This window comes from Phyllobates terribilis, unplaced genomic scaffold (assembly GCF_046119375.1).
Source record: "Phyllobates terribilis strain yellow unplaced genomic scaffold, ASM4611937v1 Scaffold_3__8_contigs__length_932513732, whole genome shotgun sequence".
NCBI classification, from domain to species: Eukaryota; Metazoa; Chordata; class Amphibia; order Anura; family Dendrobatidae; genus Phyllobates; species Phyllobates terribilis.
In genome coordinates, this window is record NW_027362763.1 from 265,892,034 (window position 1) to 265,911,533 (window position 19,500).

General features: G+C 43.4%; 1 protein-coding gene across 1 annotated transcript in view; it reads left to right on the top strand.

Annotated features, from left to right (window-relative positions):
* Nucleotides 1–19,500, top strand: part of RSRC1 (arginine and serine rich coiled-coil 1) — a 350,138-nt gene that overhangs the window by 143,067 nt on the left and 187,571 nt on the right. The window contains exon 6 of the mRNA XM_073674789.1: nt 16,982–17,033. Coding sequence (XP_073530890.1) covers nt 16,982–17,033 — 52 coding nt within the window. The remainder of the gene's footprint in view (nt 1–16,981; nt 17,034–19,500) is intronic.

Sequence of the window (19,500 nt, forward strand, 5' to 3'; positions counted from 1 at the left end):
TTCTCCAACTAAAATCTCTTTGACTGATAGGCCTAACCTTATGTGTGTATATAGAAAGAGGCATATCGATCTAGAGGTGTCAGGGCAAGGAGAAGCTGCCAGGGACCTGCATTGGACTAGTCAGCTGAGACACATATTCCCCAGCCAGCTTTTCATAGTAAAAGTACAGTCAGTGTCTGATTCATGCCGCCTGAGGTTAGGGAAGCATGAATCAGATAACGATTTCTCTTTAAAATTGATTATTTTTGCTTTTTTTGTTTGTGACATTGGTTTTGGTCCCAGCTTCTCGATCTTTTCACATGTCTGAATGATTATACATGATTTCAGACAAAATTTACTAGATTGTTACACTATCTTACTACAAGTTGTTTAACTTATTTTTCTTTAAGTTCGGGAGGGCTTACCTGTATTTATATTGTTATACAAATGTTTTTCAAGATATACAGTACTCAACTCAATAATTGGTGTGAACGCACTTTGCCTTCAAACAGCAACAATGTATGAATTCTTCTAGGTACACTTGCACACCGTTTTTGAAGAAACCCGGCAGGGAGGTTGTTCCAACCATGTTGGAGAACTAACCACAGATCTTCTATGGACGTAGTCTTGTGCAAATCCTTCTGTCTCTTCATGTAATCCTAGACATACTTGATGATGTTGAGATTGGGGCTCTGTGGGGGCCAAATCTGCACTTCCTGGACTCCTTGTCTTTCTTTACGCTAAAGATATTTCTGTGTGGCTGTGTGTTTTGATATCGTCGTCCTGCTGCAGAATAAATTTGTTGCCAGCCAAATGCCTACCTGATGGTTTTACATATGGATAAGTATCTCTGTATTTTTCAGCATTGAGGACACTATTAATTTTTTACCTAATATCCAACTCCATTTATTGAAATGCAGCCCCACACTTGCATGAGTTCTCCACCATACTTCACTGTTGCCTGCACACACATTATTGTAACGCTCTACTGCCCTTTGGCTGAAACAGAGGCAGATTGTTTCCAGAATATTTCATATTTTGACTAGTCAAGCCAGAGCACCTGCTATCATATTTCTGCACCCTAGTTCCTATGTTGTATGCATACTTGAGTTAGTTGGCCTTGTTTTTTTATTTATTTATATAGTACAATTAGAAATTACAGAGAAAAAACAAACAATGTTAGACTGGTACAGAGAGGAGAGGGCCCTGCCCTTGCGGACTTTGTCTACAGGAATGAGGAAGGAGACAATAGGTTGGGGGGTTTGCAGCAGTTGTGGTGGTGGTGAGGTGGCAGGGGGACATTGCAGGCTGTAAGCTTTCTTGAAAAGATGGGTTTTCAAGTTTCATCCGAAAGTTTTGAATGTGGCTTATAATCGAACATGTAAAGGTATGGTTTTGGCTTCAATTCTTCCATGAAAACCACTTCTGACCAGATTATCTGTAAACTGTAGATAGGTGTACCTGGGTCCCAATGGTTACTGCCAGTTCTTACCTGATGGCTCTGCTAGACACCTTCTGCTGCACTAAATTTCCTTGGCCGGCCACTGCGTCTATGGTCCTCATTCTTGGCCATTTGTGTTCTCAATGCTAAAAATTATAGGCAGATACTTATTAATCATTCAGTAACATCAGGGAGGCAGATCAGCTTCAAATTTATTCTGAAACAGGACAAGGACACCAAACAGACAGCTAACAACTAGTGTTGAGCGAGTATGTTCTGTTCCGAGTATGCTTGGGCCGAGCTCCGAGTATTTACAGCTGCTCGGTGATATGGTTGAATCTCTCCCGTGTGCATGATTTGCAACTGTTTGACAGCTTTATTACATGGGAGGAATGTGTAAGAAATAGACATTCCTCACATGTAATAAAGCTGTCAAACAGTCGCAAATCATGCACACGGGAGCGATTTAACCATATCACCGAGCAGCTATAAATACTCAGAGCTCGGCCCGAGCATACTCTGCGAAAGGGTTAATAGAGCATACTCGCTCAACACTACTAACAACCCAAATACATAAGGAATAACAAGGAGTCCTGGAAGTGATATGGCCCCACGCAGTTCTGATCTCAACATCGAGTTTGTCTGGAATTACCCAGAGATACTGAAGGATTTCCGCAAGCCAAAATCCACAGAACATGTGTTTAATTCTTCAAGTTGTTTAGAACGTCCTTCCCGTTGAGTTTTTTTTTAAAACCTTTGTGCAACACAGACCTAGAAGAATTGATGCTATTTTAAAGGCAAAGGGTGATCACACCAAATATTCATTTGATTTACATTTCTCTTTTGTTCATTCACTTTGCATTTTGTTTATCGATGAAGTAAATTATTAACACTTCTATTATTGAAAGCATTCTTACTTTGCAGAATTTATTCCCACACCCGCCTAAAGCTATTGCACAATACAGTTTGTGGATTGGAGCTGAGCTACTGTACCCTAGAACAGCCACTACAGCGTATACAGAGCCATGGCGCTCTGGCTCTATACATTGTCTACATCCAACCACAGCAGGACCTGCAACAGCTGATTGGTAGAAGTGCTGACTATTGGATCCTTATCATTTGATATTGATGACCTATCCAGAGGATAGGTAATCACGATAGAAGTCTTGGTCAAACCTTTTTTATTCTTCCTTTTAACCATAGGCAAAGGAATGAAAAAAAAAAAAAAGAGTCAAAAAATGTGTCACGAGTGTCGATCTAAGTAATCATATATAAGTGATTGAGCTGAAATTAAATAGGAAAGTGTTATGTGGCAGAGGGCCTAGTTAAGAGATTCTGAGAAATTATAGATGTTTTAAAGGATTGGGCAAGATATTACAGAAAGTAGAAAGTGATCTTTAGAGTAAAATATGCATCTTTGTAGCAGAGTAGCTTAATGACGCATTATTAGTATCTAAATTGATATATTAAAATAGAAATTAGATTTTTTTAAATTTGCCGATTCCCACTGTAATAATTAGTGGTGTGATGGCTCCTAGAATCCTCCACAGTCAGTGAAATGCAATATTAATGCCCATTCAAGTTACATTGAAGTAAATGGATTACAGTACTAGTAGGAGAGCTGAAGAAAAGTGAGTGGTGGTCAACCCCTCTATAACAACCATGTACCCATACATAATATGGACAGGCTTTGTTCAGATATATATTTTTTTGCTTGTTTAACCCCTTCACGACCTTTAACGTACCAATACATTATAGATTGGAAGGGGTTCCCGACCTTTGATGTATGGGGTACGTCATGCGGATCGTGTGGGCACAGGAGCTGTGCCTGCGCGATCGCCGCCGGGAATTCAGCTTAAGTTAAAGCTGAGACCGTGCATTCTAACCCCCTAAATGCCGCGATCGATATCGGTTGCATCATTTAGAAGAGAGGGGAGGGGGGCTCCCTCTCCCTTCGGATCAGCGTCCCCGCAATGTCATTACGAGGGCCCTATTGTTGCCATGGCAACCCCAGGACGACATCCGGGTCACCAGGCTACAGCAAGCCTGTTAGACCATGCTCAGACCATGGTCTAATAGGCTTCTGTCAGGGCAGCATTGACAGGTATAAAGCATTGCAATACTGGTGCATTAGACCAGCAATCAGTGAAAAGTCCTATAGAGGGACTAAGTGTAAAAAAGTAAAAATAACGTTTTCAAAAAAATTGTAAAAATATTTAAAAAAATAAAATAAAGAACAAACTTTTTTTAAAAAAAAAATTATTATACTAATAAATACACATTTGTAAAAAAAAAATGTACACATATTTGGTATTGCCGCGTCTGGAATGACCCGACTTCTAAAACTGTCACACTAGTTAAGCCCTTCAGTGAACACCATAAAAAAAGTAATTAAAAACGTGGCAAATAACTATACTTTTTGATCATACCGCCGAACAAAAAGTTGAATAAAACACGTTAAAAAAGTCAAATGGAAATAAGAATGGTATCACTGAAAATATCATCTTGTCCCACAAATAAACAAGCCACCCTACAGCTCCATCAGCGAAAAAAAAAAAAAAAGTTATAGCTCTCAGAATATAGCAATGCAAAACAATTATTTTTTATATAAAATTGTTTTTATTGTGTAAAAGCGGCAAAACGTAAAAAAAAAAAATTGGTATTGATGTAATCGTACTGACTCAAAGAATAAAGCTGCCTTATCACCTATACCACAAGGTGAACGGCATTAAAAAAAAAAAAAATATATATATATATATATATAATATATATTTACTGAATTGCTAAATTTTGTTAATTCTGCCTCCCAAAAATTGGAATAGAAAGCAATCAAAAAATGTTGTGCCTGAAAGTAGTACCAATAAAACGTCAACTTATCCCACAAAAAACACCCTCAAATGACTGTGCCAGCCAAAATATGGAAACTTTCTAGCTCTCAAAATATTTAAAAGCTAGTTTTTGCAATAAAAAGTGACTTTTAGTGTGTGACAGCAGCCAAACATAAAAAACTGATATAAATCTGGTATCGCTATAATCACACGAACCCGAAGAATAAAGTCGTCTAATCATTTATACTGCACGAGGAACGGCGTAAAAATAAATAATACTAATTCTTCACTGCTATTGATTTGTTCATTCTGCCTCCCAAAGATCACAGTAAGGCACGGCTCACATTTATCCTGTGCGCTACGCTGAGCGCTTACACCGTGGTTTCCGTGTAAATCTCTAAAATACGTGATTCAGACTGAAACCCCAGCGGAAGATTCCCTGTAATGAAGCAGATGGAGACACTGTGAACTATATCTGCCTATGATTCGGCGGTGTCCGTCTTTTTAGGCATGCATAAAAGCACTGTCCACCACCGTTTTGTGCACTTCTGAAAAATAGGAGACTGCTAAATAGAGGCTAGTTGGAGTCCAGAGTAACTCTGCTGCCTCATAGTGAATGGATCCCTCAGGGGTTTTAACTGAATCACGTCATTCAGAGATGTAGATGGAAACCCTGATGTAAGTGCTCAGCGTAAAGCGCAGGATAAATGTGATCCAAAATGTTATGTAAAATGTTCCCAACAAAAGCTTCAACTCAATCCACCAAAAAAACAAGTTACCACTCAGATCCGTCATCTCTCAATGGAAATATAGGGGACTTCCACAATACTGGCATCACAAAGGCTCTGGAAAAGCAAAATGGCTCTTCGTCCCCCAAAAGAAATCCAGCGAATTCTGCACTCCCAAATCCAAATGTCCCCCTCCCTTCTGAGCCCCACATTGTGCTTAAACCACAATTTGCGTACACATGTTTGGAGTTTCTGTAGCGATGAGAGCCCGCCTAATTCACAGGGTTCATATCTCCAGAAGCACCAGCTTGGCACAATGTTCTGGGAACTACAATGTATGGGCACTACCATGGCAGATTTGTAATTTTCACTCTGCAACATCCACTACTGCTTGTTTTTGGAAAACAAACTTTGAGTCAAAATTGTCACAACACCTGTAGATACCTTTCCAGAGGGGTGTAATTTCCATAATGGGGTCACTTGAGGGGGCATTCTGCTCTTCTGGCACTTAGGGGCTCTGTATATGCAGTCCACAAACTATTCTATGAAAATTTGTTCTCCAAGAGCCAGATAGCGCTCCTTCTCTCCCGAGTGTTGCCGTGTGGCTAAGCAGTACTGTACAGGCACATATGGGGTATTTCTACATTCAACAGAAATTGTGCGACAAATTTTGTTGCCAGTTTTACTCATTTCCCAGTGTGACAATGTAAAATCTGGAGTAAAACTAATTTTTTGTGGTAAAAATGTAATCATTTTTTCTTTACTGCACAATGATATAAAATTCTGTGACCCACCCATAGTGTCAATATGATCACTCCACCCGTAGATGAATTCATTGAGAGGTGTAATTTGTAAAATAGGGTAATTCATGGCGGGTTCTGCTATTCTGGTACCTCAGGGGCTCTTCCATTGGGTCATGGCACCCACAAACCATAGCTGCCAATTCTGCCCTACAATCTTCCCTTCTGAGTTTTCCACTGTGCCTGAAAAGTATTTACCGATTACATGTAGAGTATTGGCGCACTCAGGAGAAATTGCATAACAAACTGTGAGGTCCATTTTTTTGTATTAGCCCTTATAAAAATCAAAAAATTGAGGCTAAAACAACATTTTAGTGGTAAAAATGTAATTCTTCTTTCTTCACTGCCCAATGGTATAAAGTTCTGTGAAGCACATGTGGTGTCAACATGCCCACTGCACCCCTAGATGAATTCATTGGGGGGGGTGTAGTTGGTAAAAAATAAGTCACTTATGGGTGGTTTCTGCTGTTCGGGCTTTTCAGGGGCTCTGCCAATGTGACATGGCACCCTCAAACCATTCCAGCAAAATCTGAAATCCAATATGGTGCTTCTTCCCTTCTGAGCTTTCCACTGTGCCTCAAAAGTAGTTTTTAACCACATATGGGGTATTGGCGTACCTTGGAGAAACTGCATAACAAATTGTACGGTTCATTTTTTCCTATTACCCCTTGTGAAAATTAAAAACTTGGGGCTAAAGCAACATTTTACTTTAAAAAATGGTAATTTTCCATTGACTCAGCCCAATGTTATACAATTACGTGAATCGCCTGAGGGTTAAAAATGCTCACTACACCCCTAGATGATTTTCTCAATAGGTGTAGTTTCCAAAATGGGGTCAAACAGTATTGGTGTACTCAGGAGAAATTGCACAACAAATTGTATGGTTCATTTTCTCCTGTTACCCTTGTGAAAATGAAATTTTTTTGGCAAAACCAATATTTGAGGGGAAAAAGTAAAATTTTTATTTTTTCCTTCCATATTGCTTTAGTTTCTGTGAAGCACCGAAAGGGTTAATAAACCCAACATTTTTGCGGGGAAAATGCATTTTTTCATTTTCTCAGTGTTAAAAAAAAGATTCTGTGTATATAAGTAGATGGAACATCCTACAATAACATTGGATGTTTGGTGACAACAAGTTAACAAACCCCCTATGGGTACATAGTTTTGAGCTGTAAGCACTCTTCATGATGTTTTATGGTGCATCTCTGTAGCATTTCTTGTAAAAAAAAACTTTTACAGAGTCTCAATGCCTCAATTTGTGGTAGGATTTTAAACCAGTAAGGCATATCTTTCACTATGTTACACAGTACATTATATGCAGATAGCCTCTTCAGAGAGGAAGAAGACTTGAACTCTATAGCACCACTAGTTAGAAGCGGCAATCATACAAGTCACAATCGACACTTTAACGAGCCTTGCCATATGACTTAGGATAAAAGTCAAACCAGAATCTCAATTTGCAGACACGGTGTTTCGGGCTGTAAGCCCTCGTCAGTGCAAAGTATGAGAACTGATTTGGTTAGTTGAGAGGCTCTGGACTGAGGTCTAAGGTGTAACGTTTCTCCTTGTGGAGAGTGACATACTGGCTCTGTCATACAAATTTTGATTTGTGGGATTTCTGCTTCTAACAGGTGGCACTATAGAGTTCAAGTCCTCTTTCTCTCTGAAGAGGCAATTTGCATATTAAATTTCAGCAGCAGAAGGGAAGGAAGGGAGACACAGATTCTCTACTTCATGGGTAGGCGGAGCCCCATAGGATAGTCACCTCAGATTGGAAAATGACGACCGGCCCCTCCAGTATATAGGCTCCTCCTACTCTCATGTTCATCAGTCTTTTTATCTGAGGTCTCAGAGGATAGTCGCTGCTTCGGCAGCTCCTCAGAAGAGTTGTTATTTTATATCCAGCGAGTCCTGGACCCCCCGTGGTCTAGAGGTCTCTGGGGGTCTCGGCGCTGCTGAGACCCCTGACCCTCCCCTGGCAGCTCTGTGTACCCCTTGAGGAGGTTCCCACTTATGCCTGCCGGCCCCGGGGGATACAGGGCGCTCCCTGGCGGAGGCGCACACCACACATCTGAGAGGGTCCCTGCGTGCTCCGCCATAGGGGGGAGCAAAGGGCCATGGCGCCACACATCCCTGAGGATCCCTGTGGCGTTCAGCCAGGTAAGTGCTCTTCGGTCTGAAGAGTATCTTTGACGGCTACGGCAAGTGTACTGCCTGTGTGTTTCTTGTCTATTTCAGACGCTGCCTTGACTGGGGAGCAGATACGGAGGCCAGTAATTTTTATTTTTTATTTGCGCATGCTTTTTCATTTTTGCTTCCTGCCTTCATTGAGGCAGGAAGCTCCCTGTATTGGCGCGCGTTTTCTTGCTTTTATTGACTTGCTTCCTGCCTTCATAGAGGTAGGAAGTTTTCTGCCCTCGTTTTTGTTGTTTGAATAAGCATGGGCTTTGGCGGGGGGCGTGGCCTAGCGGGGGCGTGGCTTGGCGTCTCCTGGCTTCCTGCCGTCATTACTTAGGCAGGAAGCGCTTGGTTGAGCGTGCGCTGGCGGTCCCTGCTTCTCCCTCCGGCGTCCAGCGGCTCCTCCTGCTCTCTGCTCCCCGTCCGTCCACACACTTAGGAGGAGCGGTCGCCGCAGTACCGGTGAGTCCCCTCTGCCTCTGGCAGGGGTTCTTTGTCAGTGCTGTCTCTCCAGGCTACCTATTAGGAGTCCTCGTGAGCACTGCCGCTTTCTCTCCTAAAGCTATTTGCTTCACTGACCTTTTAGGGTGCGTAGTATTATAGTTGCTGTGATGTTAACCCCTTCTGAAAAAGTGGAGACTTAGGGGAAACACATGGTGTTTAAGGGAGTTTCCCCCTATTGATTTTTTGCTCGGCATTTCTGGGGTAGCTCTTTTCTAAGGGTGAGCTTTAACCCTTCAGAGCCTGTCGCATATATATAAAAAAAAAAAAAAAAAAGTGAGTTTTGAAGACAGGCTGTGCAGCTTTCACACTCTTTTGCCATCCTTGTTGTACATCCTGGCATCTGGTGTGGGTGGCATGTCGGATCAGGGGCCTGGGAGTGCGGATCGGTCTCCTGATCTGTTTCAGGTTCAGTCGCACGCCTCTGATACACTCAGGCCTTCTACTACATCAAGTTCAACGCTCAGTGATGTTAAGGTGGAGGCGCTCACTCGCTCCATTGATAGTCTCTCTAGTCTCCTGGGACAGTGGGTGTCAGCTAGATCACACCCGATGCCACGAGGTAAAAAGCGCCGCAAGACTATGGTGGCGTTGTCTCCCTCGCAGAGCGCATCAGAGGCTTCGGATTCACCAACAGATTCGGTTGATGAAATTTCTGAGTCCGAAGAGGAGGATCAACAGGATCGCTCTGTTTCTCTTTCTGGTCGAGTAGATGGGCTTATTAAGGACATGCGGGAAGTATTAGAGCTGTCTGAAGAGCCGACAAGACCGTCTAGGTTGGGCCGTCTGTATCAGAAGACGCGCCGTGTTCGTTCTACATTACCTGCGCATGAGGAACTTAACGAAGCGGTGGAGAAGGAGCGTCAGTGTCCGGATAAACGCTTCCGAGGAACGCGTTTTTTTGATGCCCTATATCCCTGTGCCAAGGAGATGGTTACTAATTGGGTTCCCTCTCCTGAGGTGAATATATCTCTGTCTCAGCTGACCAAGTCTTCCCTGCTTCCTGTTAAAGGGAGAGCCAATCTTCAGGATCCTTTGGACAGAAGATCGGAGTCAGCGGCGAAATCCATCTATGAAGCCGCGGGTCATGGTTTCCGAGCGGCCTTGGGGGCCATGTGGGCCGGTGAGGCTTCTCTGCGGTGGTTGGATCAGCTGCGTGCGGCGTGGCAGGATGGGACTTCGCGTTCAGAAGTGGAAAAGCTTTTTCAGCGAATGGAAGAAGCTATGTGTTATGGCAGAGATGCAGTACTGGACACTGCTTCAATTCTGTCCAGGGCTCAGGCTTCGGCAGTCACGATTAGAAGAGCTCTGTGGCTTAAACAGTGGACCGGGGATGCAGTATCCAAACAGGGATTGCTTAGTCTGGCATATAAGGGCGGTCAGCTCTTTGGTTCAGATCTTTCGGAACTAATTGCCAAAGCTAAAGCTAAGGATGTTACTCTGCCTGGGAAAAAGGCAGTGGCATCCACAGCCAGCAGGACAGGGCCCGGCAGTCAGCCTTCTTGGAGATTGGGTCGTCCCTCATCCTCCGGCAGATCCGCCCAGAAATCTCGTACTCCTTGGAAGCAACGGTCCCGTCAGGACAGACGGGAGGTTGATAAAAAGTCCACTAAGGCTGATTGACGCCAGGGATCCCCCCGAGGGCTCTCGGGTGGGAGGTCGTCTGCTACAATTCGGGTCGATCTGGGCATCCCACATAGCAGACGCCTGGGTGACACGGGTTATGTCGGCAGGCTATTTCATAGAGTTCCATTCGCTGCCTCCAGACAGGTTTCGTCTGACGGGCATTCCGTCCGTGCCAAGACTGGCTGCCGCACTGTTTCAGGAGGTCGACTCTCTCCTACAGCAGGGTGTGGTGGTTCAGGTTCCTCCGGAAGACCAGGGAAAGGGTTTTTATTCCAACCTTTTTGTGGTCCCCAGGGATTTGAATATTTACGTCCGGACACGGAAGTTCCGCATGGAGTCTCTCCGATCGGTGATAGCGACCCTGTCGCAGTACGATTTCTTGGTGTCCATAGACATCCGCGACGCCTATTTGCATATCCCTATCGGCAGGGCTCACCAGCTTTTCTTGCGTTTCGCTATAGGTCAAGCCCATTACCAGTTTGTGGCCCTGCCTTTCGGGTTGGCCTCAGCTCCCAGGGTTTTTACAAAAATTCTGGCTCCTCTCATGGCGCTTCTTCGAAGACAGGGGGTTACGATCCTCCCCTACCTGGACGACCTGTTCATAGTGTCACCCACAGCGGAGGAGGCAATAGCGGCTCGCGATCTCTCCCTTCAGTACCTGATGGACTTCGGGTGGCTGATCAATTGGAAGAAATCGTCATTGGAGCCAGCACAGTCCTTTCTTTTCCTGGGGATGCAGTTCGATACTGTTCGGGCAGTTGTGTCCCTGCCTCCTGTCAAACAGACGAACCTTCGTCTTCTGGTCCAGGCTATGAGGTCGGCGCTGTCAATGTCCCTTCGGGAATGCATGCGCCTTCTAGGTCAAATGGTGGCAACTATGGAAGCAGTACCATTTGCACAATTTCATTCCCGGGATCTCCAGAGCCTTATTCTGACCCATTGGGATCGATCGCTAACTTCTCTGGATCGCTCGGTCATTATCTCCCGCAGGGTGCGAGAATCTCTTGGATGGTGGTTACGTCCGGAGACTCTATCCGTGGGGAAATCCTTCCTTCCTCCGAGATGGTCGGTGGTGACAACCGATGCCATCTGGACAGGCTGGGGGGGAGTTTGGAACGACCTCTGGATTCAGGGGGTCTGGTCGCCAAAGGAGTCGTCTCTCCCGATCAACATTTTGGAGTTGAGAGCAATATTTCTCTGCCTCCAACATTGGACGGTCTTATTGAGCGGTGTACTGGTCAGGATCCAGTCGGACAACGCTACGGCTGTCGCGTACATCAATCACCAAGGCGGGACGAGGAGTTCCAGTCTCATGTCGGAGGTCTCTCGGATCCTGGTCTGGGCCGAGTCCAAAGTTCCAGCAATCTCTGCAATTCACATTCCAGGGGTGTTGAATATCTCGGCGGACTTCCTCAGTGGCGAGCAAGTTGACCCTGGGGAATGGAGTCTCCACCCAGAAGTGTTTTCTCTGCTGTGTTCCCGTTGGGGGACTCCTCAGGTGGACTTGATGGCATCCAGGCTGAACGCCAGGGTTCCGACGTTCATGTCCAGGTACAGGGACCCGGAGGCGGTGGCGGTGGATGCTCTAGTGGCCCCGTGGGGTCAGTTCAAGCTGATCTATGCGTTTCCGCCGATATCCTTACTACCTCTGGTGATCCGACGGATCAAACTCGAAAGGGTATCAATAATTCTGATAGCACCAGACTGGCCGCGGAGGACATGGTATTCGACGCTGGTGTCTCTTCAGGCGGCACCTCCGTTTCCGCTGCCCCTTCGCCCGGACTTGCTCACTCAGGGGCCCGTTCGTCATCCGGACCTGAGGTCCCTTCGTTTGACGGCGCGGCTCTTGAGACCGAGATCTTGACCTGTCGCGGTTTTTCGCCCGAGGTCATTGCTACCTTGCGGGCGGCCCGGAGTCCAGCTACGTCCAGGATTTATCACAGAACTTGGGAGTCTTTCTATTCATGGTGTTCTGGATCCTCAAGAAACCCGAGGGTTTTTTCCATCCCCAACTTCTTGGCCTTTCTGCAATCTAGTCTGGCCAGGGGTTTGGCAGTTAGTACGGTGTGGGGACAGGTATCTGCTCTTTCCGCACTTTTTAGGAAGGCTATTGCCTCTCGCAGGGATGTGCGCTCTTTTTTTCGCGGAGTCGCACGTCAGTTTCCGCCACGGAGGGCAGTTGTGGCTCCATGGCGGCTTAATCTAGTCCTGGAAGCCCTTCAGCATAGGCCTTTTGAGCCTATGGATTCTGCTAAACTTTCACTACTTTCTTGGAAGGTGGCCTTCTTGGTGGCAGTCACCTCTTTGAGAAGGGTATCGGAATTTGCAGCACTTTCTTGCTCACCTCCTTTTCTGGAATTTTTTCCGGATCGCGTGGTGCTTCGTACTCGTGAAGATTTTTTGCCTAAGGTAGTGTCACAATTCCACATTAATCAGGACATTGTGTTGCCTTCTCTTTGTCCAGGACCTAAGAATCCAAGGGAGCGGGCCTTGCACTCGTTGGACTTAGTGCGGGCATTGAAGTTCTATCTTACGATCACTCAAGGTTTTCGGTAGTCGGACTCTCTTTTTATAATTCCGGCAGGTGGTTGACGTGCTTCCAAAGACACGATAGCTCGGTGGATCCGTTCAGCTATCCTGGAAGCGTACCGGCTCAAGGGCGAGCCTTGTCCGGTTAAAGTTAAAGCTCATTCCACGAGAGCCATTGGCTCATCGTGGGCTTTTCGTCAGGGGGCCTCGGCAGCGCAGCTCTGCCGGGCGGCCACCTGGCGCTCCGTTCACACCTTTACTAAGTTTTATAAGGTGGACGTGAGTGCTTCAGCCGATGCGGCCCTAGGACGCAGGGTCCTGCAGGCGGCGGTAATTTAAGTTATCCCTTTACTTAGTTTTCCGTTATTTAGCGCGGTTTGCGCTCTTGCCTAAGTTTTGGGGTATGGAAGCTTCTGCCTCTATTTCCCACCCTTAAGTAGGTACTGCTTTAGGACGTCCCACGAAGTAGAGAATCTGTGTCTCCCTTCCTTCCCTTCTGCTGCTGAAAGCCGGATTTTGGTAAGAACTTACCTGTAAAATCCTTTTCAGCGAAGGAAGGAAGGGAGACACAGCACCCTCCCAGGGCAGAAGTGTTTTTTTGTGTTTCTAGATGCAGCGCGTCTCCTTCCTGATGTCGATCTTCTGGACTGGGTTTAGCGCTCTACGGCTCTCCTTCCAGTTTCGCCAGCTCTACACAGTTGTCAGGTCCAATGGGGTATGCCTAAGACTGTGTGTTTCTATTACATAACCTGTTTTCTCTCATTTCTGAAATTTCAGAAGGGGATATATTGTTCTGCTGGTTGATCTGCTCTTCCTTAGCTTGTGTACGGACTGATGAACATGGGAGTAGGAGGAGCCTATATACTGGAGGGGCCGGTCGTCATTTTCCAATCTGAGGTGACTATCCTATGGGGCTCCGCCTACCCACGAAGTAGAGAATCTGTGTCTCCCTTCCTTCCTTCGCTGAAAAGGATTTTACAGGTAAGTTCTTACCAAAATCCGGCTTTCCCAGAGCAGCATTGCACGGCGAATAAGCCTCCTTACCTTGGCATGCCAGAGCCGGTATGTCACTCTCCACAAGGAGAAACGTTACCCCTTAGACCACAGTACATTATTACATAGTTTTAGATGTGTATATTCACTTTGAAAGTCCATGCCAGAATGGCTGTGCAATCCAGATATTAAAATGAGCAATTTATGAGTCAAGCTTAATGCTTGACTCACAAAATGCTCATTTTAATATCTGTGGGGAAAACGTTAAAAAGGATTATACATCCATTCTGACACTGATTTGGGCAAGGGAAGATATTTATCATAACTTGTTAGCTAATTTTGGGCGTAATTTTTATTTATTTATTTTTTAAAGAAAGTTGTATTGATTGCGGGCAAGAAGATTTTAATATTGCATAGTTTTGATTGTTTATATCGTTGTCTTCAGTTTCATGTAATATTTCACTTTTAGCTAACTGCTTTAGTATTTCCATACTGTAGTCGAAGATAAGCTTTAGATTAAAGCCAGAGAAAGGTACATTCTGCTGCAGTATTTTACACAAATGAAGAACATGTAATCTCATATCGTTTTGTTGGCTTTTGAAGTTTAACTTTAAAATGGTTTATATGTGGAAGGCAATATATATATTTATGTAAAAAGATATAATATTTTCTGGAGCTTTTATAACATAAGACTTCTTGAACGACTCACGGACTCTGCAATATTTCAAAGGCATCTCAAGGCTAAAGGAAATTTGTTTTTCAAACATTATTTCACTGTTGTGTTCACCAGCTTTTCTTCATATCCAGTACAGCCATTTTTTTAAAGGCAGAACATTGGTGGAAGTACACAGCTGTTAACCTGTTTCTTTTTTTTATGTGAAGGCCATATCATGAATCGCCCAGATCCATATATCTACAGCCATAGAGGTACTTACAAGGCTGTGCCATAAGTGACTGGCTGTGACCTTTGCCAAGAACAAAGTGCAAAGTGGTAGCTTTACTAGAATATCTCTGCTCTCTTTTCTCAGGCTGTATGCTTGGCCATTAGGCCAGGGGTCACATCAGTTTGACTTACCAGTTGGAAATTGGTGGCATATTCCATTAATCTGCCATAAATGTCGTAATTGGGAACTTCATTTTAATAATAAAATTGTGTGAGCTTTATCATTTATACATCCAGGTTTGAGGCTAAAGGCAGTTACTTTCTAAAATGTCCACCTAAAAATTTCATCTTTTAAAAGGAACTAGACAGGAGATTCATGTTACCCGATCCATGTGCAGCATGAATCTGAGTCCCACTGCAGTGTTTCAGAGAAAACATACTATAAAGTGCTAGTTTAGGAATGTGTCTCAGATGACTTATCCGAGGCTGGTATCCAGTGGCTTTTCCTTGCCCGCGGTCCCCTAGACTGACAGGTCTCTCCATTTATAACTAGTAGTGTTGAGCGAACGTGCTCTGATAACATGCTATCCGAGCATGCTGGAGTGTTATTCAAGTATCTTCGGCATGCCCTGGTAATATGTTTGTCTCCCTGCAGATGCATGGTTTGCGGTGGTAGACATATGCAGCACATGCTGGGATTGCCTGTTTGTTAGGCAAGCACCTCTCCTATATATTAAATGGTGCAGGTTTTTGTTAGCCGTGCAGGGGTTAATCTGTTCAGCTTGGAGTCTCTGAAACTTCCCAGTTTGGATGATCTCAACTGTTCAGTATTGGTGACTCCCCTCTCCTATATATACTTGCCTCTGGCAATCTGAATTGCCAGTGTTAAGTCTTGTACCGCCTGGTGAAGTCTGTTTTTGGTAGAGGCATTTGGAGCGTTTATCTTTGATTGTTGCTAGGTTTTTCAGCTGTGTGCAAATCCTCCTCCTCTCCTATTTTGTTTCCCTTCCTTATCTCCTTAGTGTTCCCCTCTGTTGTCTGCGAGTGCATATTTGTATGATTGGTATTTTCATTTATCCCTGTACGTCTCTTTGTGTATATACATACACTATTACTCCCCACTTCCCTGGGTGGGGGAGGGAGACAGATATAGGACTGATTCGGGAGTTCAGCAAGGTACGTGGCCCCAGCATCTTCACCATCAGACGTGGGGAGCAGAGATAGCTAGAGCGCCCCTAGCGTTAGGGACAGGAAAAGAGGCCCTGGCCCTGGGTTATCTGACCACAGAAACGTGACACTAACAAATTTAAGCTGCATTCTGTAACGCTATAGAATTCTATAGTAGGTCTCTCCATATACACACACATAGCTACATACCAGCCGGTCTAGAAGAGCGGGTTGGGGAGATCCTGGCAGGGACTTGCCTCGGACCCATCTGAGACTCATAATGCTCTGCCAGATTTCAAAGTATGTTTTCTCTGAAGCACCGCAGCAATTCAGATTAAGACATACACAGCGGCAGTAAAGCAGGCATTGTCTGATACGTGCTGCTCGTGGTATGGACTGCATGAACCTCCCGTCAGGTTCCCTTTAAACTATATAGCAATGAAAAGGGATGCAGAGAATATGGAGTTCTGAGCTCCAACTCATTGAGGAATAGAGTATGAAATTCATCAGCATAGCATTTTATACAAATGAAAAATTTTAAAAAAAGATGGCTCGTCAATAGCTCATATTTTCCAGAACTTCCGTACTTGTTTTATATAGAGGGATCTTTAGCTAATAAGAACACTGCAGAAAAAAATAGGGCAACGGTAGCAATACTGCAAGTTTAAGACCTAAAATTAGTGTATGTATTTTCCAATGATTCTAATTTATCTAAATTCTAACAAAACTATGTAAACGAAAAATGTGAATAGTTATTAAAAATAAGCTCTGTTCTTTATGATCAACGATTTTTGACAAACCCTTAAGTAATATTACTTAAGGGTTTATCCAAAATAATTTCCAGCAAATAATGGTCTGTGGGTAATGCAGTGTTTTTTTTGATGATTTCTTGTTTAACAGAGGGTACACAATCCTTTTTTTATGATTTAGTTAGAAGGGGTGTAATTTTATGAATTTTAGGTAAATTTAGTCATGTAATTGAATAATGTAATTCAGTGTTTGCTATATTTTACCTCTATTCTGTTGAATTTTTTTTTCTAACAGATAAATACTAGTAAGAGAGGCGTGCAGTAATTTACATTAGATAGAAGTAAGAGCATCCTAACAATTAAATGGAATAGTGGCAGCATAGGTTGGGGCTAAAACATGGGGAGGTTGCCTAATAGTGAATGTCTTTTCAAATATTGGATATTGCATAGAAATTAGGAGGGATATGTTCTTTTATAGATGTTTTGGTCTAGCTCAGTGCGGTGTCTTCTGTATAAAACACTATGCCTTTGATTAGTACCATAATGTATGGTAAATATGCTTTTTGTCTTTGTTTTTAGTCTCCTGCTGAACAGGCCAAAGCAACGCTGCAGATGGTTCTCCAAGCTGCTGGTGAGTGATGGTAGATGAAGGTTTACATTTGTGAGCCTGAAATAATTACCGAGCCGAAACTTCATTCTGTAACACACCTCATTATAAGGCTGTATTATGCACTGGCACTGCTGCAAAGTCTATTTGTATCATTATTTTAAAAAGAAAAGAAACTCATTTGCAAGAACAATGGCAGCAGAAAGTAAGGAATTATTTGCATTTGTTTTGGGTGTAGCAATCATATAGACTGAAATACATACAAAAGTCGCAAATAATTAGCTGATCATTTTCACAACTTGAAAGACTAAGTAACTTACATAAGGTGGATGGTGGAAAGTAGACCCTTTTCATTATTCATTTCTATTGTATGCAGCCATTCTGACCTGAGGGGTAACCTAAGAATGGTTTGGCTGATATATTTTTTATAAAGACTGGAGTAGGTATCTGTGAAAGTACCTGAAATGGACTATGCAAAGAGATTTGTAAGATATCCCCATATCCTATAGAAGCCATGTGGTTGTTCTGAGCAGGACTTTAGCTGAAGGGGGGCAGAGAGAACATCTGAGCCCTGGTACTTGAAGGGGCTTAAAGGCCCCTCTACCACATATTGTGTTATTCATAATTAAGACTCCATATTTAAGGGTTTGTCCACTACTAGGCCATCCCCTTCTCGATCTGAATGTTCGCCCCGTTAAAATAAAAGCGCTCCCCTCCGATGCCGGCGGCGTCCCAGCGCTGTCGGCACTCGGGTTCACAGGGATCACGTGAGGTTATATCATGTGAGCCGTGCGCCCAATTAGTGCTGGCTCCAGTTGAGTGATCATGTAGGTGGGCTGCGCTGCTGGAATAAATACATTTTTCAGAAATGATGATGAGAAAAAGGTTTGTATATTCACAACGCATTTCAACGCCGTGCCGGTGTCTTTATCAAGTGAAAAAAAAAAAAAACGCGTTGTGAATAAAAAACCTTCTTCTCATTATCATTTCTGCAGAATTGATTTACTCCAGCAGCGCAGCCCACCAACGTGTTCATCCAACTGGATCCAATATCTCCTGGAGGATTTTTCCACCAGCTCTGGACAGCAAAATCTGTTTTTCTTCATGCCTACATAGGAGTTGTGCCTATCATAACTCCATGTGAGCGCAACCAGCACCCTCCTATTCTCCCTCCATAGGGCATCACCCTATTGTACGCTGTTTCCCACTTCTAGATTTACACAATCAGCGCTGGCGTCTCTGCCCCGCCTTCGGACGTATAATTAATCAAGAGGAGCCGCAACTCGCATTTCCATTAACCCTTATTTTTTAATTACTGTATATTGTCAAATGAGTACTTTCATGGTCTGTATCAATATATTGATGTTTTATACATACCCGAAGTACCAAAAATTGATAGTTCAATTTTCATCCAGTCTTGCCATAAATGTAGTACATTTCAGCTTAATCAAGTACTTACAATATACTTACAAGAAATAAGAAAAAATCAAATTGATAATTTCTGCTATTACCTCAACACTCGCACTCTAGTCTCTTCCCCCATTCACTTCCTTTATACCGTAGAACATTAGTTTATTATACTTGAATATACCAATTTTATTATATATTTCTTTTTAATCCCTGTTAAAGGGAGATTGTGTAGTGGTAGCTCTAGAAAATATTCCCATCTTTTCCAATAAAGTTTCCAAATAGCGTTATATTTCTCAGTTTCAAATATATGCATTATTCTCCATATCTTTAATATGCTTTTGAAGCGTATAATTATAAAGTAGATGTGACAGCCCGGCCCTCAAAAAGAACAATTTGTTTATTGTTCACATAGCTGTCACCCCTCATTTCTCTAATTTAACACCTTGAAATGTATTAAAAATACAATGAGATATATATCATTTTGGCCTCAGTGCTTTGGATTTTAAGCAATGTTTTAAAATATTTTGATACCTTAATGCTTAAAAAGAATTTGAAGTTAAGACTGTGCATATATTTAGCAAGGTTTTATACTGTGTGTGTACATATATGAATGTATATATTCTGTACACTATATATATTCATTTTATTGGTACTGCACCCGTCAAGAGGTGGGATATATCAGTTTACTTTTAACATTTGTGTGTTGGAAGCAGATAAAATGGACAAGTGTAAAGATCTGAGCAATTTTGACAAACACCTAATTGTGATGGGCAGACAACTGGGTCAAAGCCTTGACAAACAGCAGGTGGTGTGTGGTCTTCCTGTAATGCAGTGGTCAGCATTTACCAAACGTGGTCCTAAGAGGGACAACCGGTGGACCGATGACTGGGTCAGAGGGGCCCAGGGCTTATTGATCTGCATTGGGAGTAAAACATAGCCCTTATCTAATTCAACACAAAAGCTGTAGCCCAAATTGTTCAAAAGTTAGAAATTACACATTGCATAGCAGTTTGCTGTACATGGGACTGCCTAGCTACAGCTCAGTTATTGTATACCCATGCTGATACTGGTCTATGCCCAA